The 19,461-nt window shown below is 30.7% G+C and overlaps 1 protein-coding gene across 1 annotated transcript in view; it reads left to right on the forward strand.

Annotated features, from left to right (window-relative positions):
- LOC107455245 (disintegrin and metalloproteinase domain-containing protein 10) overlaps positions 1 to 19,461 on the forward strand; it is a 90,587-nt gene that overhangs the window by 42,543 nt on the left and 28,583 nt on the right. The window contains exons 5-8 of the mRNA XM_043049301.3: positions 7,621 to 7,880; positions 12,337 to 12,465; positions 15,294 to 15,471; positions 17,430 to 17,589. Coding sequence (XP_042905235.2) covers positions 7,621 to 7,880; positions 12,337 to 12,465; positions 15,294 to 15,471; positions 17,430 to 17,589 — 727 coding nt within the window. The remainder of the gene's footprint in view (positions 1 to 7,620; positions 7,881 to 12,336; positions 12,466 to 15,293; positions 15,472 to 17,429; positions 17,590 to 19,461) is intronic.

Below are 19,461 nucleotides of genomic sequence, written 5' to 3' on the forward strand. Positions count from 1 at the left end.
AATTCCTAAGAATTCCTATTGATAAGCTGAAAAGGTAGATAGAGCTAGCTTAAATTTAAGAAATTCCTTTTTATGCAAACTTTCGAATGTTCGAACTTTTAAACATATTTTCTAAAAATAAGCGTAATATCTGTAAATTCCAGGGTAACTGAAAGGGTAAAGAATAGCACAATATATTTAAGAAATTTCATATAAATAAAAACAAATCCTCCAGATTTTTATAGATAAATTAAAGGGCAGATAATGCTAAATTGAATTTTAAAAAATTTTTTCATGCAAACTTTTGTTTCGGTTTTTAACATATTTCCTATAAAAATTCATTTTATACAAGTTTTTTTGAATCAAATATTAATGTATTTCTTGTAGATAAATTTTATTCGTGTAATATTTTAGGTAAACTAAAAGGGTAGATAATGTTACACAATTCATATAGAATAAACACAATTCATATAGATTTTTTGTAGATGAATTAAAAACGTTGATAATGCTGGAATAAATTTTTAAAAAAATTTTCCTTCTAAATTTTAAATTGTATTTTAGAATATTTCCTATAGAAAATGTAAGTATAGGGTTAACTTTATTTGAAAACAACTACTTTAAGTCAGAAGACTATTCTCTTTAACTGTCTTAAGTCATTTACCACAAAATTTCCAAATATATTACCCTTCAAAGTGTTAAAAGGGTAGATAATGCTAGAATAATTTTAAAGAAATTCGTTGCTATGCTTTCCAAATAATTAATGGTTCTCCGGAAAAAGATAAGAATGCCTTTCTTTTAAGAAAGAATAATAGTAAGCGGCTTTTTCTTTAAAAGAGCATAACAGTCAGCTTTTAAAATTAGTTGTTTACTTAAAGAAATTCTGTCAGCTGCGATGTTTCCCTAACAGTTTAAATTACTGTCTCCGTGCTTTAAATTTGACGGGTCTACTAATTTTCAGGAAAAGTTCTCTCTTGGATATTTCTTTTTTTTGAATCTTCAAGTTTCTTTTAATTAATTTTTAAAGAATTTCAATTAAATGGAATCCAAACAGTTCCGAAAATAGCATATTTACATTTTCTTCATTTATGAGACTTTATGGAATGAAAAAGTTCATTTAAGTTAGGAACATATCGTTTCGTTAGGAATTTGAATATTTAGTATAAAATTTTAAGAAAATATGATAAAATTAAAAAATTTGAAAATTACTATGAAATTTAAAAAATATTTGTAGAATTTTAGGAATTTATAATAGGAATAATATATGGGTTACTGTCTTTAATCGTTTTTTATGATCTCAGTAATTTACAGCAAAATACTTAGTTTTTCTTTTTTGTAATGTATTTTTATCTTTACAAATATTAGTCAATGTAAAATCAGATGCTTATTTTCCTTATTTAATAAAATACGTAATTTTTTTTAAAATCATATTTTCAAAATTACCAAATTTGAACTTTGTGGTTGAGGCGAGATTTTTAAATTTTTGTTATCACCCATCTCAGAGTATGTTATAAAAAGTTAAGGGGTGAAATCCAAAGAACAAAATTAATCAAGATATATTTATTAAATGAGGACAAGTTTACATTGAATTTATAATTTGTATTTATAAGTTAAATATTGCATTGTTAAAAGTGAATGTTATATTTATGTTTACATGTTGTTCTCAAAATACTCATAAACTAAACTTAAGCTTATTCTAAAACACTTGAAAAACTTTAATTGGTTATTGAAAGCAGTGCTCTTTAACCTTTTTTTCTCAGGGAACCATTCAACATTTGATTATTATATTGCGGCCCACTGGTGATTTTTCAATCTAGCGGCTTTTAAGGATACTTTCTCCTCTTTGGGATTTCCTTAAATGAAAAAAAAATCTGTTGTAACAAATTTTTAAAGAACTTAAAGCTTGCATCACCTTCCAATGAGGTGAACTGGGTTCGAATCAGTCCACTTGCACCGATCACAGTGCTGACGTAAAAGATCCTTAGTGGTAGACGAATCATGGGTTAGAGTCCCCTTACCGTTAGGATGACCATGGGAGTATTTCGTATTTTTCCTCTCCATGTAACGCAAATGCAGGTTAATTACATCAAAAAGTCCTCCACGAAGGCAAATTTCTCTCAATACTTGATTCCGGAGTTCCCTTGTCTTCTGGATTCGTTTCAAAACTGCAAGGCTCCGGAGTAGACCATTAGTAGTCGTAAACCAAAAAAATCGTGCCGACTGTTCAACGATGGTTATAAAATGAAATATAATTGGGACCAACTATAGCAAAGAGGAAAATCTCTAAAAAAAATTTGGTCGTTAAAGGCCGCTGGATTGTAAATTATCGGTCTGCTGAGGGGAGGGAGGGATTTTTATTTTTATATTTTAGATTGTTTTGGATTCAATAATTTTATATTTAATTTTATCATACATGCCTTCAAAAAATACAATGACATCATGTGTGATAATGAAGTAACTTTAGGTGACGTCTCTCAGCTCTCGGTTAATCTCTATTTAATCTAGAGAAAACCACCACAATAAATAAAATGGAAATAATTTAATGTTCCTGGGGGGGGGGGTACCATTTCAACCACGTACCGGTCCGTAGCCGGGAGTTTAAGACCACTGATTGAAAGGATACCATCATTTCTAGCGAGATGAAAATTTCTTGAAAAGTTTAGCTAATTTATTATTGTATTAAGGAGGCATCTCTTCCTAGTGAAATTTTAACATTCTAATCAGCCAACTTCTTAACTAAAGTACCATTGGAATTAATATTTTCGAATTTATAATAATAAAAATATATTTTGGAATTTGAAAACGAATTAATGAAATATACTATAATGAATTAATGAATATATGACTATAAGGCCACGTTAGTCTTATTTCATAATTTTTAGCAAAAGAAATTTTTGAAAAATAAATACAAGAGACGGATGAGCTGGGAAAAGAATAAAATGTAAAGTAAAAAATATTAAAGTAAAAAATATAAAAGAATAAAATTTAAAATAAGAGCTATAAAACAAGAAAAGAACATGAAGGGAAATAAGTCTAGTCATAGTTTTTTAAAGGTTTGATCTCGAAGCAAATCACAATTCTTCTTAAACTAATATTTACAAACGTTTACATCGATTATTAGTTTGGGAAAAATGGCAACAGTTTTTACCATTCATTATTATGCCGAAAATAGTCTCCTCTTCGCTGAAATGAAACAATTTTTATAGCTAATAGTTATTGCACACGCAAAAGAGTTTTCATTAATGACACTCAATTTATCCAAACCAAAAATGTACATTAAATCTCTAAAAATTAGCATAAAGCAAAACAAAACCATATTTTGCGTTATGAAGCTAAAAATTAGCAGCATTTATTCTGAAACTCTGAAGCATGTACTTCATAATGATGATCATAATGGGCTATAAGCAGAGTTATGAAAAATCAAATTTCTTTTCTTCGATTCAAACATGTACACTCTCTGTCTAAATAGTGTCATTTAATTCATTTTTCTAGCTTGTGCATTTTTAAGGTACTTATATTTTTCAAATTATTCAACTAATTCAGATTTCGAATAACGATTTTATTCTTTATGTGTCATGGCGTTTCAAAATATGTGGATTGCTTGTAATGTAAAAAAAGAAGGGTTAGAAAAGTTTTAAAAATAATAATTTCAAGTAACTTCGATAGTTTTTTTAATTAAAAATTATTTTTTTAATGAATAATGATGCATATGCAGCAGTTTTCTTTTCAATTCTATTTTATAAAACAAAATGCTTTTTATTTTATTTTTTATTTTTAGTTTTGAATTTTTATTTTAAACTGTGCAATCGTTTTTCAATTTTCGAGTGAAATTTCATAATATTTATTCATTCGTAGTAAAAAAAAAATGTCACTATTATTGACTCCAATGATGCTTAATTAACTGTGATATTATAAATAACTAATACACTAATGTAGGTACTTAATGGAGGTTTCAAATACGGGTACTGTAGTAATAGATTGCTACGCTTCTCTTGAAAGGGAAAGTGCTAATTTCTTTAATTAAAAAGTGATAGATTTTATGATTAATATTAACATTGATTGAAAATTCATAGCCATTAGTTTTAGAGAAACCCATTATAGCATTGTAAGATTGAGGGATTATAAAAAAAAATTTAGAATAGTGAGTTACAATATTTTTAAAATTGGTTTACATAACTGATACGATAAATATATGTAATAACTTATTACATAACTTATGGGATAAAGTTATGTATACATAACTTATAGGATGAAGTTATGTAAACCGATTTTGTCTTAAGGTTTTTTTTTTTTTATTTACTGAGAAACTTCATGAATGAATGTGCTTATATTTTCCTCTGTATAACAATATTGTAGTAACAAAAAGAAAAATTATATACTGTAAAAAAACAATTTGGTGGATAAATTAATAATTTTCTTAGTATACTGAAATCCGATTTTACTTGACCTGGTAGAATAAAACCGGGTACAACTCGAAATAATTAAAAAAAGTTGTTTATCCTACTGAAATATTTATTTTTAGCAACAAATTAATGTTATGTTTCTCCTACAGAAAAAATCTTCAGAGGTTAAAAAATGAATGATCACAAGGAATATATTTTGAATAAATCGTCTGATTAAATAACGTCATAATCTGACTTTATTTAAATAACTAATAAACTAAAATAAACTAAATATTTATTAAACTAAAATTACAAATAAAACTTTTACGATGTTCCTCTACAATACAGGCCTTATGTGCCCTCGTTTACAGTTGAAACATTGTAACCAATCTTCCAAGAATTTTGTTTTGTAGTAATGTAGAACATTTGGTCTCGTATGACTGAAAAAGTCATGGTTATTATTCGAAATATCACTGTCTTTCTATCGTTGTCTTTCTAATTCAGAGGGATGCTTTCAGACAGACGAAGATGATTTAAAATTTTAATTTGTGCCGACAATTCCTGGCGGTCGAAAAATTATCTTAAAGCAATAATTCGAATTTCACCAGGACTTAATTTATAATAATAAAAATTACAGATATCAAAAATTAGAACAAAATCAATCATTCGAATAGACAACAAATGATATCAACAAAATGGCGACTTTGTAAGATTATGATGCCGAATTTTCACATCCTTTTCGTTTGACTTAGGAAAATGAAATTTGAATGGGAAAGGAAAAATTAAACGATCAAGTAACGAAGAAAACATTGCTAAGTAGAAAGAAAGAAAATAAAAAAAATAATAAAAAAACAAACAAACTGAATGTATTGAGTTTGTGAAGTTTTGGGTTTTCCAGATCTTTGAAGTTTCAGTTATACATAAATTATCATAAATAAATAATCATAATGCCGCATAACTTCTGTCAGTTTTCCTGCAAATGATTTGAAATTCTGACACAATAATCTTGAATAAATAAGATTTCGGAGAATGCGATAAAAATAGGTGATTTTTTTTCTCCAAAGCTTACAGGGAGGTGTATTCCCTGAATAAAATAATGATATTTCAAAACTTGAATCATTTGTTAAAAATATTCCTAAATTTCAAAAATAGGATTAATTTGCACTTCTGTTCTCAAGAGTATTTTCTTTCTATGATCGAACGAATTCAGTTAGTTTCGTAAGTTTGAATACATGCAGCCTGTTTTAAAAGATGGGGTTTTTACTGAATTAGAATATTTAACTTGAGTCAACTAGAATAGCTAACTAAAATATTTAAGTACCTAATTTAAGTTAATACAAAGTTTTCAGACTATGTGTATGGTACAATATTTAAAAAAAAGTTGGAGTTTAAAAACATCGATTGAGTGGGAAACAATAGCACTTGATATTTTAAAACTTGCTTAGAATTTTCTTTTTCAAAAGTTGAAAGCAATAAAACTGTGTAACTCTGTTCTTAATTTTATTATTGTAGATTATTTTCTTTTCTAGATTTTTTAAACATAATTTACCCATGCTTTAATTGACAAAACGAATTTGAGAATTAAAAATTTCTTTTAAAAAGAACTATAAAAAACAAAGACGTTTTCAAAAATATTATGGAATAAATGGAAATGGAAATGCTTAAAAGTATTACAATTATCTTTATTATTACGTAATTGTATTGATGTAGTTTTGAGATTAAAATTTTAAAAGAACTTTTTAAAGTATTCAGCAGCGTGTCTCTTATTCTTATTGGACTCTCATTCTTCTCTCAACGTATCTCTCATTCTTATTGGACTCTCATTCTTCTCTCAACGTATCTCTCATTCTTATTGGACTCTCATTCTTCTTTCAACGTATCTCTCATTCTTATTGGACTCTCATTCTTCTCTCAACGTATCTCTCATTCTTACTGGATTCTCATTCTTCCCTCAACCTATCTCTCATTCTTATTGGACTCTCATTCTTCTCTCAACGTATCTCTCATTCTTACTGGTTTCTCATTCTCCCCTCAACCTATCTCTCATTCTTATTGGACTCTCATTCTTCTCTCAACGTATCTCCCATTCTTACTGGTTTCTCATTCTCCCCTCAACCTATCTCTCATTCTTATTGGACTCTCATTCTTCTCTCAACGTATCTCTCATTCTTACTGGTTTCTCATTCTCCCCTCAACCTATCTCTTATTCTTATTGGACTCTCATTCTTCTCTCAACGTATCTCTCATTCTTACTGGTTTCTCATTCTCCCCTCAACGTATCTCTCATTCTAATTGGATTCTCATTTTTCTCTCAACGTATCTCCCATTCTTATTGTTATCTTATTGTATAATATCGGTGGCACTGAGTCAAAACAATACTCATGTACCACTTAAGCGAATGGCAGATTCGTTTTATCGGTGTGGTAGCATTGGAATTTTCTTATATTAAATATATCTATTATTTATTTTCTTTATTACATATTATTTATAGATATTAAGTTGGGTGATTATCAATGATTAATTTGTTTATAAAAATGGTGAGACATATTAAAAAAGCATTTTAGATATTTTTATACATTAGATATATGAGATATTTTTACGTGTCTTCAAAATTTTAAGATTCTCTTGTTAAGCCCATTATTAGATCAGAAATAATTTAAAATTATCATTACATTAAGAAGTTTTTTTTAACCCTTTAAAGGCCTTGGGAAGTATACTTCCTACCAGCTTTATTAATATTTAAATTTTGATGGAAAACTATTTTCTGATCTACAAATTGCGCAACTACCTGTTTATAACTTCAGAGAACAGCAATGGAGGGCTTTGTTTACATAAATATGGGTGGCAGTAATGGTTAGCGTGAGGTCAAAAGCGAGATCAACAGCGGGGCTTTATTTTCTTTTGAGCGTTATCGAGTTTATTTATAGTTTTAAATTAGTAATTTATAAATTTCATTATCATCGAAATTCAAGACTTCTTTAAAGTGGATAATATTTTGAAAAATCCGTCTCACCAAAAGAGTGGTCTTTAAATCAAATTTCATTTCATGTAGTAAGCTTAATGAATTTCTTTTTATAAACCAATCTTAATCGCAAAAAAAATAGTTTGACGTAACATAACTAAAAAAAAAAAAGACCTTATGAATAGTTAATTGAGTGTTAGAGTTGTCAGATTTATAATTAGCAAAGTAGGATTATCTTCCAATAATGGCTTTTATATATGCTTTCTGGGGTTCAAACATTTTTTTCCTTCTTTTCCACAGACTTCGATCAAGATGGTAGACCGGATAATATTTCCTTCCTGATCAAGAGAATAAAAGTCCACACCACTCCTGATGATCCTGATTACAGATTCGTGGGCAATTATGGGGTGGAGAAATTCCTCGAACTCTTCTCCGAGGATGATTATGATGCCTTTTGCCTTGCTTACATGTTCACATATAGGGATTTCGAAGGAGGAACTTTAGGCTTAGCTTGGACAGGAGACTTGAAAAATGCGGGAGGTGTCTGTGAAAAAAATGGGGTAAGATTTTTATTATTATTGCTAATATGAAATGTTCTTAAGAAACAATAATTTCATAATTTGGTGCAGAGGCATTTAGGAATTAGAATTGAAATCGTTTGAATACTTTCTGAGTTATAATATTTCAAAAGGGCTGTTAAGGAATTAGAATGAAATCGTTTGAATACTTTCTGAGTTATAAAATTTCAAAAAGGCTGTTAAGTAATAAGAATGAAATCGTTTGAATACTTTCTGAGTTATAATATTTCAAAAGGGCTGTTAAGGAATTAGAATGAAATCGTTTGAATACTTTCTGAGTTATAATATTTCAAAAGGGCTGTTAAGGAATTAGAATGAAATCGTTTGAATACTTTCTGAGTTATAAAATTTCAAAAAGGCTGTTAAGTAATAAGAATGAAATCGTTTGAATACTTTCTGAGTTACATAAAATTTCAAAGGGCTGTAGTTTTTGGGAGACCCTTTAATTTTAATGTTTCTAAGTTCATTAATGACATAAGCATCATTAAACCATTATTCTTAAGCAAATTTTTTGGTTTCGTAGGTTTGAATTACCTATACCATTCTTTTCGGACAAATCTCTTTGCTGAATATTTGTTTCCGAAAGTTACAAGTTTACTGAAGGAGCAAGTTTTAGGGATGTTAGATTAAGAGCTCCAGAACTGAAGGAAATTTCGAAAGAGGACTATAAGAAATTTTATTGAAGTTTTTAAAGTCGAGTACAGAGGGATATGAAACATATTAATTTAAACATTTTAGGGAGCTATTATATGAGTTCTGGAAGATTAGAAGAATTTTTTCAATAAGATTTTTATAGTTATTCATTGTTAAGATCAATAAGAAGGTGCAAAAATCATTAAAAACAGCATTTTTTTCTCAATAAGATTAGAATGCACAGGCCTTTCATTTGAAACTGCCTTGAACTTTCTTCCTCAAATAAATTGATTGTAGAGTATTTTAATCCATCTTTTACTCTTAGTAGTCGCAACAGCGATTGGTCAGTTATTTTCGTTCTTTTCGCATATATTTCGAAACCCTTAATGTGCATAACCCTTTAATTTCATTTTATACCCGGATTTGAACAGCTAGCCGATTTTTGGGTTTACGATGTTAGTTTTCAGCACCATATGCTTGAAACTTTGATCTTAACCCAAAAGACAAGGGAACTCCTAAATAAAGCATTGAGACATTCCAGCTTTCGTGGAAAATTTTTGACGAAACTAACATGCAAGGAGCGAAAAATTCCGAAAAACTCCCATGGTTAGCTAGACAGCAAGGTAACTCTTACCCGTGACCTGTCGACAGCTGAAAAGATTCTACGTCAGCACTGTGGTTGATGCGAGCAGAGAGCAAAATTCGTATCAACCAGTCACGGATGGGAATCGAACCTGGGCAGCGTCATCAGGAGAGTCTCTAACTTTGCAGTCTCTGAGGATCTGCATAAGTTTGGTTCACATTTGCTTGCTATGACGCATTAAATATGTATTAAGAGTGGATTAAGGAATACTATTAAACTTGCCTCGCCTTTTTTATTGATACGTTGTTATAACGTGTCCTTATACATTTTGTCAATCCCTGCGTGAAATAAGATGAAGAAAATTCAATATCCAAAATGAAATGCGTTTAACTTTCCAAGGATTTTCCCTTTCTGTAAAGGGAAAAGGGTACTTTAACGAAATCCATTAACCTAACAGCTCGTCATCAAATACCGGAGAACAGCGGAACATTAATATCTTCAAAAATTGATTTCATTAATCACTGTCATACTTAACTACTCTCTAGAAAATTCCGCTATTACAGTTGATTCTTGTACAACGTTCAATTAATAAATTATCCAAAGTAGTTTGATGAAGATTCACCTCAGTAGATTAGAGAATTTAGCTTTGCTTATTAACCATTTATTTATAAGAGTTATTATACTTTCTACAACTTTTTTTTATTAATTTTAGGGCTTTAGAAATGTTGGGTTTTTGTATACAAGAAAAGAAAATATTTAATAGAATATCGAAATTATTTATTTTTGTAATAAAGATATTTTTTCCGTTTTCTTTTCATTACTCCAAAAGTAAGATTTTGTTTTAATGCATAGCTAATAGTTTTTACGCCTTTTCCGCCAGATTTTTCCAAATGGTAGTATTAGAACAATAACAATTGAAAAAGAGAGAGTGAGAGAGAATACACCCTTGTGCAAATTAATTGAAACAAACTCAATAAATTCAGAAAACTAAGAGAAAATGCTATTTTATTTAAATTTATACAAACTCAAAAATTTTTAGTACATAATATGATCTCCACGACACTTTATTAACATTTGGACACGATTCGGCATGGATTCCACTAATTTTTTACAGTCATTTATAATATTTGTGTCCTTGTACCACACATGAATTAACGCCGTGATTAGCTTCTCCATAGTTGTACAGTCCATATTTAATAGGCGATTCTTGCATATGGCCCAGAGATTCTCAATTGGGTTGATATCCGGAGAGTTCCCTGGCCATTCCAATGTCTCAATTTAATTCTCAGACATGAATTTCTGGACAATTTTGGACGTATGGCAAGGAGCTAAATCCTGTTGAAAAATCCCTGTTCCATCAGGGTATCGTTTCTTCAACTCTGGAACAACTTTTTTTATCCAGAATAGTAATGTACTGCTCAGAACGCATCATACCGTCAATAGGCTGCAAAGGTCCAACCCCATTGTAACCGAAGCAACCCCAAAACATCTTCTTTAAAAAACACGAAAAAAAGAGTTTGTTTCAATTAATTTGCACAAGGGTGTACATGTTTCGTAAAAACTGCGTAAAATGTTTTTTTCGGTGGAGTGATTAAATTATTATATGATATATAATTAATTATACAAGATTCTCTAAGAGCTGAGTACTTAATGCTGGTACGAAAAATCATATTGATTATTAATTCATTTGAAAGCAGTGATTCAAATGATTTTCAAAGAATATCAACATAAAAAAAAAGCCATTCAATGCAAAAATTCGATTCTCGATTCGAATCAATCCATTCGAGGGGAATCAGTCATTGGAGTTCAGGTTTAAAACTCGTGAATGAGATCCAGAGTTCAGCTTAACCAGTTTCCGGGAACTTCATTATAGCCGTTTTTAACGAATTTTTTAGAATAACTCTTAAAAATTATATTGAAAAGTATACATTGAAAATGAAAACTTTAAGTGAATCTAATGAATCACTAAAAACAACAAAGCCTATTTGATTATATTAGGAAGAAGAGAAATGTTATAAGGTGATAATTAGAAATCCCTCCAAGTCTCATCTAGCAACTAGGTTTTTGTGTTTTTCATCCCACCTTCCTCATTCCAAATATTTATTATTTTTTATTGACGTTAATGTTTTTTCTCACCCCTAAATGTAATTTGAGATACTTAATGTGGTATACTCTTTTGATTCATTTTGACGCATGCTGCAATGTGCTTTCTAAAACTGCTTGAAAGTTCTACCTTTTATATGGTGAAGTCACCAGCTCAGCCTTGGACCTTGTCACTTGGCCTGTATCATTTGAAGTATGGCGCGCTTGCAAATACCTTTGAAAGAATACTAAAATAAATTAACCAAAATATTAGTCAATTTAAACCTTCAGTTAATCTCTAAATACAATAATTTCAATCCGGTAATATTACAAGGATTGAATTCATGGACTGGGTGAACTGATATAATTTGTTCGCTAAATGCTAGTGCTGTCCAATAATAAAGTTTTTCGGAAATATTAAAACAGTGTAATGCCGGAAAATTTCATTGTTTTTCCCGTTTTGAAGCAGGAAATTAGCATATCATAAAAACAAAAACTTATTAAAAAAGATATTATCCTGAAATATCTTTGTACCCTCATGGAGAAAACAAAGTCTGGTTAAATTACTCTACTGTATAGTAATGACATTTCTGTCAAAAATTTAAAAAAAAAAAAAAACGCAGTTTTGGTTAATTGAACCAAAATAATACAGTATTTAAACCATTCATTTGGTAATTTTGCCTCTCATATGGTAACGGAAAATTTAGTTTTCAAAATTATAAATCGCATTACCACACATTTAATAACAAGTACAATACTGAAATGTAAATTTAACCGATAAAATGGTTTCTATGCTATGATCTTAGGTATCCGAAATTACCAAAATTTATCACATTTTGTAAAACTATATTTTATTATTAATTTTACCAAAATCATTACTAAAACGATTTGGTGAAAATTACCGTGCTTTTTGGTGTACCCATAGAACCAGAAACACTAAATTTTACCATATTCTGATAGTTTTGACCATACTTTTTCTTCTTACTGCAATATGATTAAACATAAATAACTGTATTCAGATTTATATACGTACATAAAAAAAAGGAAAAATTGTAATTTCTGATAATCCTTTCGGCGTTGAATCAACCGACATATTTTTCGATTATTAAAATTCATAATGAAATGTTTGTTTGTTTTCAGCACTACAGGGGAAGCCTAAAGAGCTTAAACACCGGTATTATAACATTGCTCAACTATGGAAAACATGTTCCTCCTGTTGTATCTCACGTCACATTGGCTCACGAAATTGGACATAATTTTGGATCCCCCGTAAGTACACTCTCATTTTTAACCATACTATTGAGCAAATATCCCTTAATAAGGTGTTAAATTGAACCATAGCATTGTATAATCAAGTTTAGGATTGTTCAATTTCCGCGATATTAAGGTTGTGGTTCAACCGAAGCGTGGAGCACTCCCCTCTTTAGAGGATCAAAATTGTGTGGGCATGTCTCCATAAACACACTTCAAATTGGGTACCTTTCTTAAAATTTATGAAAGTTCATGTAAATTACTTATCACGAGCAAAACATTAATTTACAAACAAAATTCTGTACAACATTAAATGATAAAAAATAAATCTGAGCTTACAGTAATGCAGTATATTAATCAAGAATTTCTTCATTTTAACTCTATTTAACACGCTATTATATATATACATACATAGTTATATATAGGGCCACATTGTGGGCCTCCTAATTGGCCTAAAATAATTTCCTTTGGTATGGTACTATATAGTACCTTGTAATATTCTATACTGTATACTGTGCCTAGCCGAGTTTGAATATTATGGGTTAATATTAAGAGGAGATATAGGGCCATGTATGAATGCAGCATATTAAGCAAGAATATTATATTAAGTATATTAAGTTTTTGGCACCACTTGATTTTTTCTTTATTTTGGGTATGCATTATCGGAATGTATTTACTTTAAGTTTGGCGCAGTAAAATCGCTTGTGTTGTTATATAATTGTACCTCCAACTCATATAAACCTGAGCATCATCATTATACTATTGATTAAATAAATGTAATGAATTTTGCGGTTTTTGTTCCTCAGAAGGTAATAAAACTGTGCCTGGAAGTAAAATTGACAGAATTTAATATGAATAAAATATATTACTCATTGAACTGTTGTTCAATGAGTAATGCATTTTTGAATTAAAAGGTGTCTTATTTAAAGGCCTGTTTAGACGATCCAATTTCTTGGACAGAGATTGATTGATATTGATGGAAACTTGTTTTGCTTTGAGCTTTGATCGTGTAAACAAACATCCAAGAACTTGGTTCAACTTCTTGGACGATAGTAGAGCATGTTCTACTTTCCATCCAAGTTTTTTCTCCCTTAACCAATCAGCGTCTTAGGTTTTGTGACGTCAACAATCAGGCAGCAAATTATGTCATCTTCTTGTCTGTTTTCATATATTTTAGTCCAAATAAACTGATCTGTTGCGGTTTATTTGTGTTATTATGATTTTATTCAATTTATTTAGTAATTTTAAACTTATGTAAGTATTATTTTATAATGTTGAATATGAACAATGCTCATGCGCAAGTGTTTCTTTCAACGAATCATCGACATTCAAGAACTTGGATAGTGTCAACGAATCATCCAATTTCTTGGACAGAGAAATCCGTCCAATTGCTCGGATTCAAGAAATTGGACCGTGTAAATAGGCCTTATGACTTTGCAGATTAATTTCGAATGTAGTACCTGCAGATTATTGTTGCATTTGATTAAACCTGAAAACTTCAGTGATTTTAACGGAGTGTTTAATATGTTTATAGTAATTAAGATGTAAAATTGAGTCTTAAGTTAGTTAGCCAATGAAATTGTGCATCATAAGTGAGCTATTTATTCAGGAAATAGCTCATAAAAAAAGCTTGCTTAAGAAAATGGAAACAACAAAAAAATGCACCTTTATATCATTTGGCTCAAATTTTAGAAATAAACGAGGAATTTTATACTTACTTTTCCTTGCTTTTTTAAACATTTAAAATAATCATTATGTGGCAAAGTCTCGGATTTTGGTGTCAAGGTGGCTGGGTACATCGCAGATTGTTTGTGAGCTTTTATATCTTGGACACAACTCAAAATTCGTGATTACATAAACGGACGTAGCATCTGTTTTTCGATAAATAAATGACAACATCATGTTATAAATTTATTTGGATCCGTTAGTTTATTCTTCAGAAAAAGAGCAATTTTCATGCAGAGAAGTTTGAAAAACGAAATCAAATAATATGCCCATTTTCTTAAACAGCTATATCCAGGGCTCGTGAAATACGGTAATCCAGTCGCCATTGGCAACCAATAAATTTTGTATGGCGACTATATTTTTAGCTTTTTAGTTACGATCTGACATTTTTTTTAATATTTGAATATTTATAAAAAATAGGTTTGAGAATTGAGTTTAAACAGTACCATCCTCCCATTCTCGTCTGTGTTTTCAACAATTATATATCTTATTAAACAATTATTTCTCGAGAAAATATCCGATTTTTCCTTATATTTATATAGTCGCGTATTCCTCAAATTTGAGTTCGCTTGAAAATTAAATTGCATAATAATATCCGATTAAATAAAAAATAAAAATAAAAACATTTAGAAATCTGAAATAGCAATTGTCTTAAAAACCATGGATTTACAATGAAATCGGTGCAAAATCGAACGAACGTGGTAGAAAATTGAAAGGTGAATGCTCCTATGCGTGATTCGAGATCCATGAGTTTTAATAGTTTCGTATGTAAAATATCCGGCTTTTAAAAGTTACGTCGATATGCATGTGTAAAGCCGTCGGACATGTGGTTCGAAATACATTGGGAATTCTTGACGAAATCAACACAAAACGAACGGGTGCCTCAACCACAATTTTTCGAATTCTTGGAGACCTGGCTACGTTTATTTCCTTAAACGCACTTTTTGAGTTACCTTCATTCTCTTATACTCGCATTTTGAGCTATGGTTATTTTTTAAATAGGTTTTTTGAGCTGAGTTTATAGTTTCATTCAGAGCAATTTTGTTAAAAAGGTAATGATTTTGAACTAGTAACATATATGTAACTGTTGCTAAAGCAAAAGTATGTTCTTATTCCTATAGCATGATCCAGAGGACGATTTACACTGCACTCCTGGTGGAGACCATGGTAACTACATAATGTTTGCTCGGGCGACATCTGGTGACAAGAAAAACAACAACAAATTTTCTCCCTGCAGTTTACGCAGCATTAATGCGGTATTGAACACGAAGGCTAGAAGCGTGAAAGGCTGTTTTACGGGTAATATTCTTTAATTTCAGAATGCTTTAGAATGGGATCAAATGTTATTTTCCCAAAAAAATTATATGATATACATAAACAGACCTGAAAAGGACTGGCTTTTTTTTGAGAAATAGGAATAAAACTAACGGTGGTTGTAGAAGTTATTTGAAAAGAAAAAAAAATCCAGTACAAGACGAATGTCTGAATGTTGATTCATATAATATATTCAATTACTTTTACTTCAATTTAGTGGGACTCCCAAACAGTAAGATTTAGTTGCTGTTGTCGTCGGCCATTAAGGCAGGGGAGGTGCGAATGTCTTTGTTTTTCCAGTGGCGCCATCTATGACCAAGAATTCGACTTCCGCCACTCCCATACGTCACATCAGTTTTATAGGGCTGGCCCATTTTCACATTCATTCATTCAACCTTAGATCCTAATTTAGACTTGAGCCACAGCGATCAATCCGAAATTCAGTACCCACAGAGGTAAATAATTTGTTATGAGGACATGGAGTACTTTGTTACCCGACAAATTTAACATGTACAGGTCACCATTTGCTTCGGCCGGATGGATTCGAACTCCAATTCACACGAACGTGAGTCCAGTGCCCTGTCAACCAATTTATCCGAGCCTAGTAAGCTTTGGTGATGGGTTACATTGGAACTTGATGCGTGTGGAATATTTGTGGAAGGAAAGCATGATTTTAGGAAATATGTAATGCATCACAGAAAGAAATTTATTCCTATCTTTGAAAAATTCGTTCTTTTGAGATGGGGTTTCTTTGCCATGGGGAGATTGTATTAATACAACGTCTTGCATATTTGTGCTCACAAGGCACGCCCCTAGTAGCATGATATATAAATTTTCGGAAAATCGGTGAAGTCAATACGCTTTATACGTAAATTTTACGTAATATTGACGGAATGATATTACCATTGATATATTTGGTAAAAAAGCTTTGGTATATTTTACGTAATTTTAACGGAATGGTATTTTACTAACTACCTTTCGGTGAGATTGTTTTCGTATATTTCACGAAAGATTGACGAAAGTATTATATTTACTATTTAGATTTAGTATGAAAGATTCTGTGTATTTTACGCATTATTTACAAAGCAAATTTACCATTTAAATTTCGGTTCAAATTTGTTTACGGAAATTTTCTGTTTTTTGGTTAACCACATTTTTTTATAATTTGACGTTTCAACTTACGTGCATTTTGACGTACTGTTGACGTAAATAATATGTAAAAATAGCGTATTCATTCTTACCTAGTAAAAAGTGGTTGGTAAGATATTCTTGAAATAAACGAGTTTGTTCACATAAATTTTCCGTTTTTAGAATAACTATTTTTTGCTGTAATTCGACGTTTCAGTTTTATGTAAATTTTACGAATGCTTAGTAAAATTTAAAGGTGAAATACGCGTATTTTTGACGTAAAATTGATGGTTCTCTGCTGGTGCAATGTTCTAAATGATGCCACCTGCTTTTGAAGAGCCGCTGGATGCAGTGTGCAGTTTTCTGTTTTTAGGATAACTATTTTTTGTTATAATTCTACTTCTTGCAGAGCCACTGGATGCAGTTTTCTTTTTTTGAATAACTATTTTTTGCTGTAATTTGACGTTTAAGTTTTAAGTAAATTTTACGAATGCTTGGTAAAATTTAACTGTTAAACATACGTATTTCTGACGTAAAATTCACGGTTCTCTGCTACCTGGGATGACTGCTGGTGCAATGTTCTAAATGATGGCATCTGTTCTTGAAGAGCCACTGGATGCAGTGTGCAGTTTTCCATTTTTTGGACAACTATTTTTTGCTGTAATTCCACGTTTCAGTTTTAAGTAAATTTTACGAATGCTTAGTAAGATTTAAAGGTAAAATATGCGTATTTTTGACGTAAAATTGATGGTTCTCTGCTACCTGGGATATCACTATTGGTGCAAGGTGTTAAATGATGGCATGTGTTCTTGCAGAGCCACTAGATGCAGTGTGCGGGAATGAGGTAGTAGAAGGAGCCGAGGAATGTGATTGTGGCTGGGAAGAGGACTGTCACGAGCCTTGCTGTTTTCCGATGCGAGTGAATCCACCCCAAGACCAACCTCCGTGTAGACTAAGACCCATTGCTTTCTGCAGGTACGTACTATAAAGTGTTTGCTAGTTAACCAAGTCAAAATTTTTGATGGTTTTCCATTGATGGATCAACATAATCTTGATGGTACCCATCAATAACCACCATGAGCCATTATATTTTTTGATGGCCACCAACATAAGTAACCATCACCCCAATAAAGGAATTCGGACTTATCTATGGTGGTCCGACATAAGAATAGCAACTTGTTTTGATAGTTTGTTCATGTTGAACCACCAAAAATGTCCATCATAGTTTATTAGAAATCAAATGTTGGAACGATCGTCACCCAATGTAGTAATTTGGATTGATTTATGATGGGCCAACATCAAAAAAACGGAATTGTTTTGATAGTATGTTCCTGAGAACCAACAAGAATTTCCATCAAACCATCATAGAAAGGTATAGTTGGAACTATGAGGGACCATCACAGATTGTTGGTCCGTGAGAATCAAACTTCTCTTGATGGTTAACCATCATAGTATTAAAGTAGCATTTTCCATCTTGGAATGATGAAAATTTGTAGGCATATCAAAAACCATGAACGAATAATGGAAAATATTGGATGATGGTGACCATCAAATGATGCTGGACCATCATGAATCGCAATGAAACAAACATAAACTATTAAATTTTTTGATGGGACCATCAAGATCATCGGACCATCAAATATTTTTACTTAAGTAAGGTTAAATGATATATTTTTATCCTTCAATTTAGTGAAAATTGAAATGTAGTTCGTATTACTGCACTGTATTTTCAAAGAATGTCTGGCTCTTCAATTTGAGTTTTTAGGCATACTGTTTGGTACTTACAGAACCAGATCTAGAAATTAGGGGGCCTTAGGCACAAAACTGTCAGGGGCCCCTGTTCGTTACTTTAAACGAAATTTACTTACAATTTACCTATTATTTAATTATGAAGTGTTTTTAAATTATTTATAAAATAAGTAAATACGATATATTAGTAAACCTGAGCTTATTATTTGTTTCAATCTTTAAAAACTCATAATTTTAATAGACTATTAAGGAAAATCACAAAAGGAGATTTTTTGTAACATTTAGGAAACCCCTTAGAGATGAGGGGGCTCTAGGTATGGGCCTGTCTGGAATTATGATAAATCAGGCACTGGGTACTTTCAGTGCACATTTGAATGTCTCATTACTCTAAAAAGCAGTATAAAGGTGTATTCATCATTTTGTGTATTATTCAGGAGAAATCAATTGCAGTTTAAAACTGAGACATTCTTGGAAGCTTCTTGGAAGGAAAGTTGTATATGTTAGAAAATTTTCTCAAACATAGATAATTACTATGACTGTTGAAAACAAGGTTACTTTTTCGAAAACTATGCAAGGTATCCTGCAGTTACCGTCTTTAGTATATATTTTTAAAATCCTTGTAAAGAATTAAGCCGAAATAATATACGCGTGAAGGATCGTAAATTAATGTTTAAAGATTATCAGCAATAAATTAATCAATATTGATGAAGTCGAGATTAAAGACATCAATACTAATTTGAATTTCAAGCAAAATAAGAAAGTGTTTCTGATGATCATCTTTTTTCATCAAGAATGATCATCGCGATTTTTTCAGGCAAACAAACATATTTTGATATTTTTAACCTTGCATTCCACAATAGTATGTAACAGTTTTTTCCCATCGGTTAGATAATTATTTGCGACCCACAATGAGTACGTTACTCGACTTTATTTTTGACACCGTGAAAAATATATATTAAGGGCTAATATTCTGGAACACCCTGTGTATTTTTAAATTGGTATTACAATTTGCTTTTTACTGTTGCAACTGTTTTGAAACGAAGCGTATTCCTTTTTTATCTTAACATAAAGAAGTGCTTTTGGAAACGCTTTGCATTT

The sequence above is a fragment of the Parasteatoda tepidariorum genome, chromosome 6 (assembly GCF_982258835.1).
Source record: "Parasteatoda tepidariorum strain Cologne lab strain chromosome 6, Ptep-v5.0, whole genome shotgun sequence".
NCBI lineage: Eukaryota > Metazoa > Arthropoda > Arachnida > Araneae > Theridiidae > Parasteatoda > Parasteatoda tepidariorum.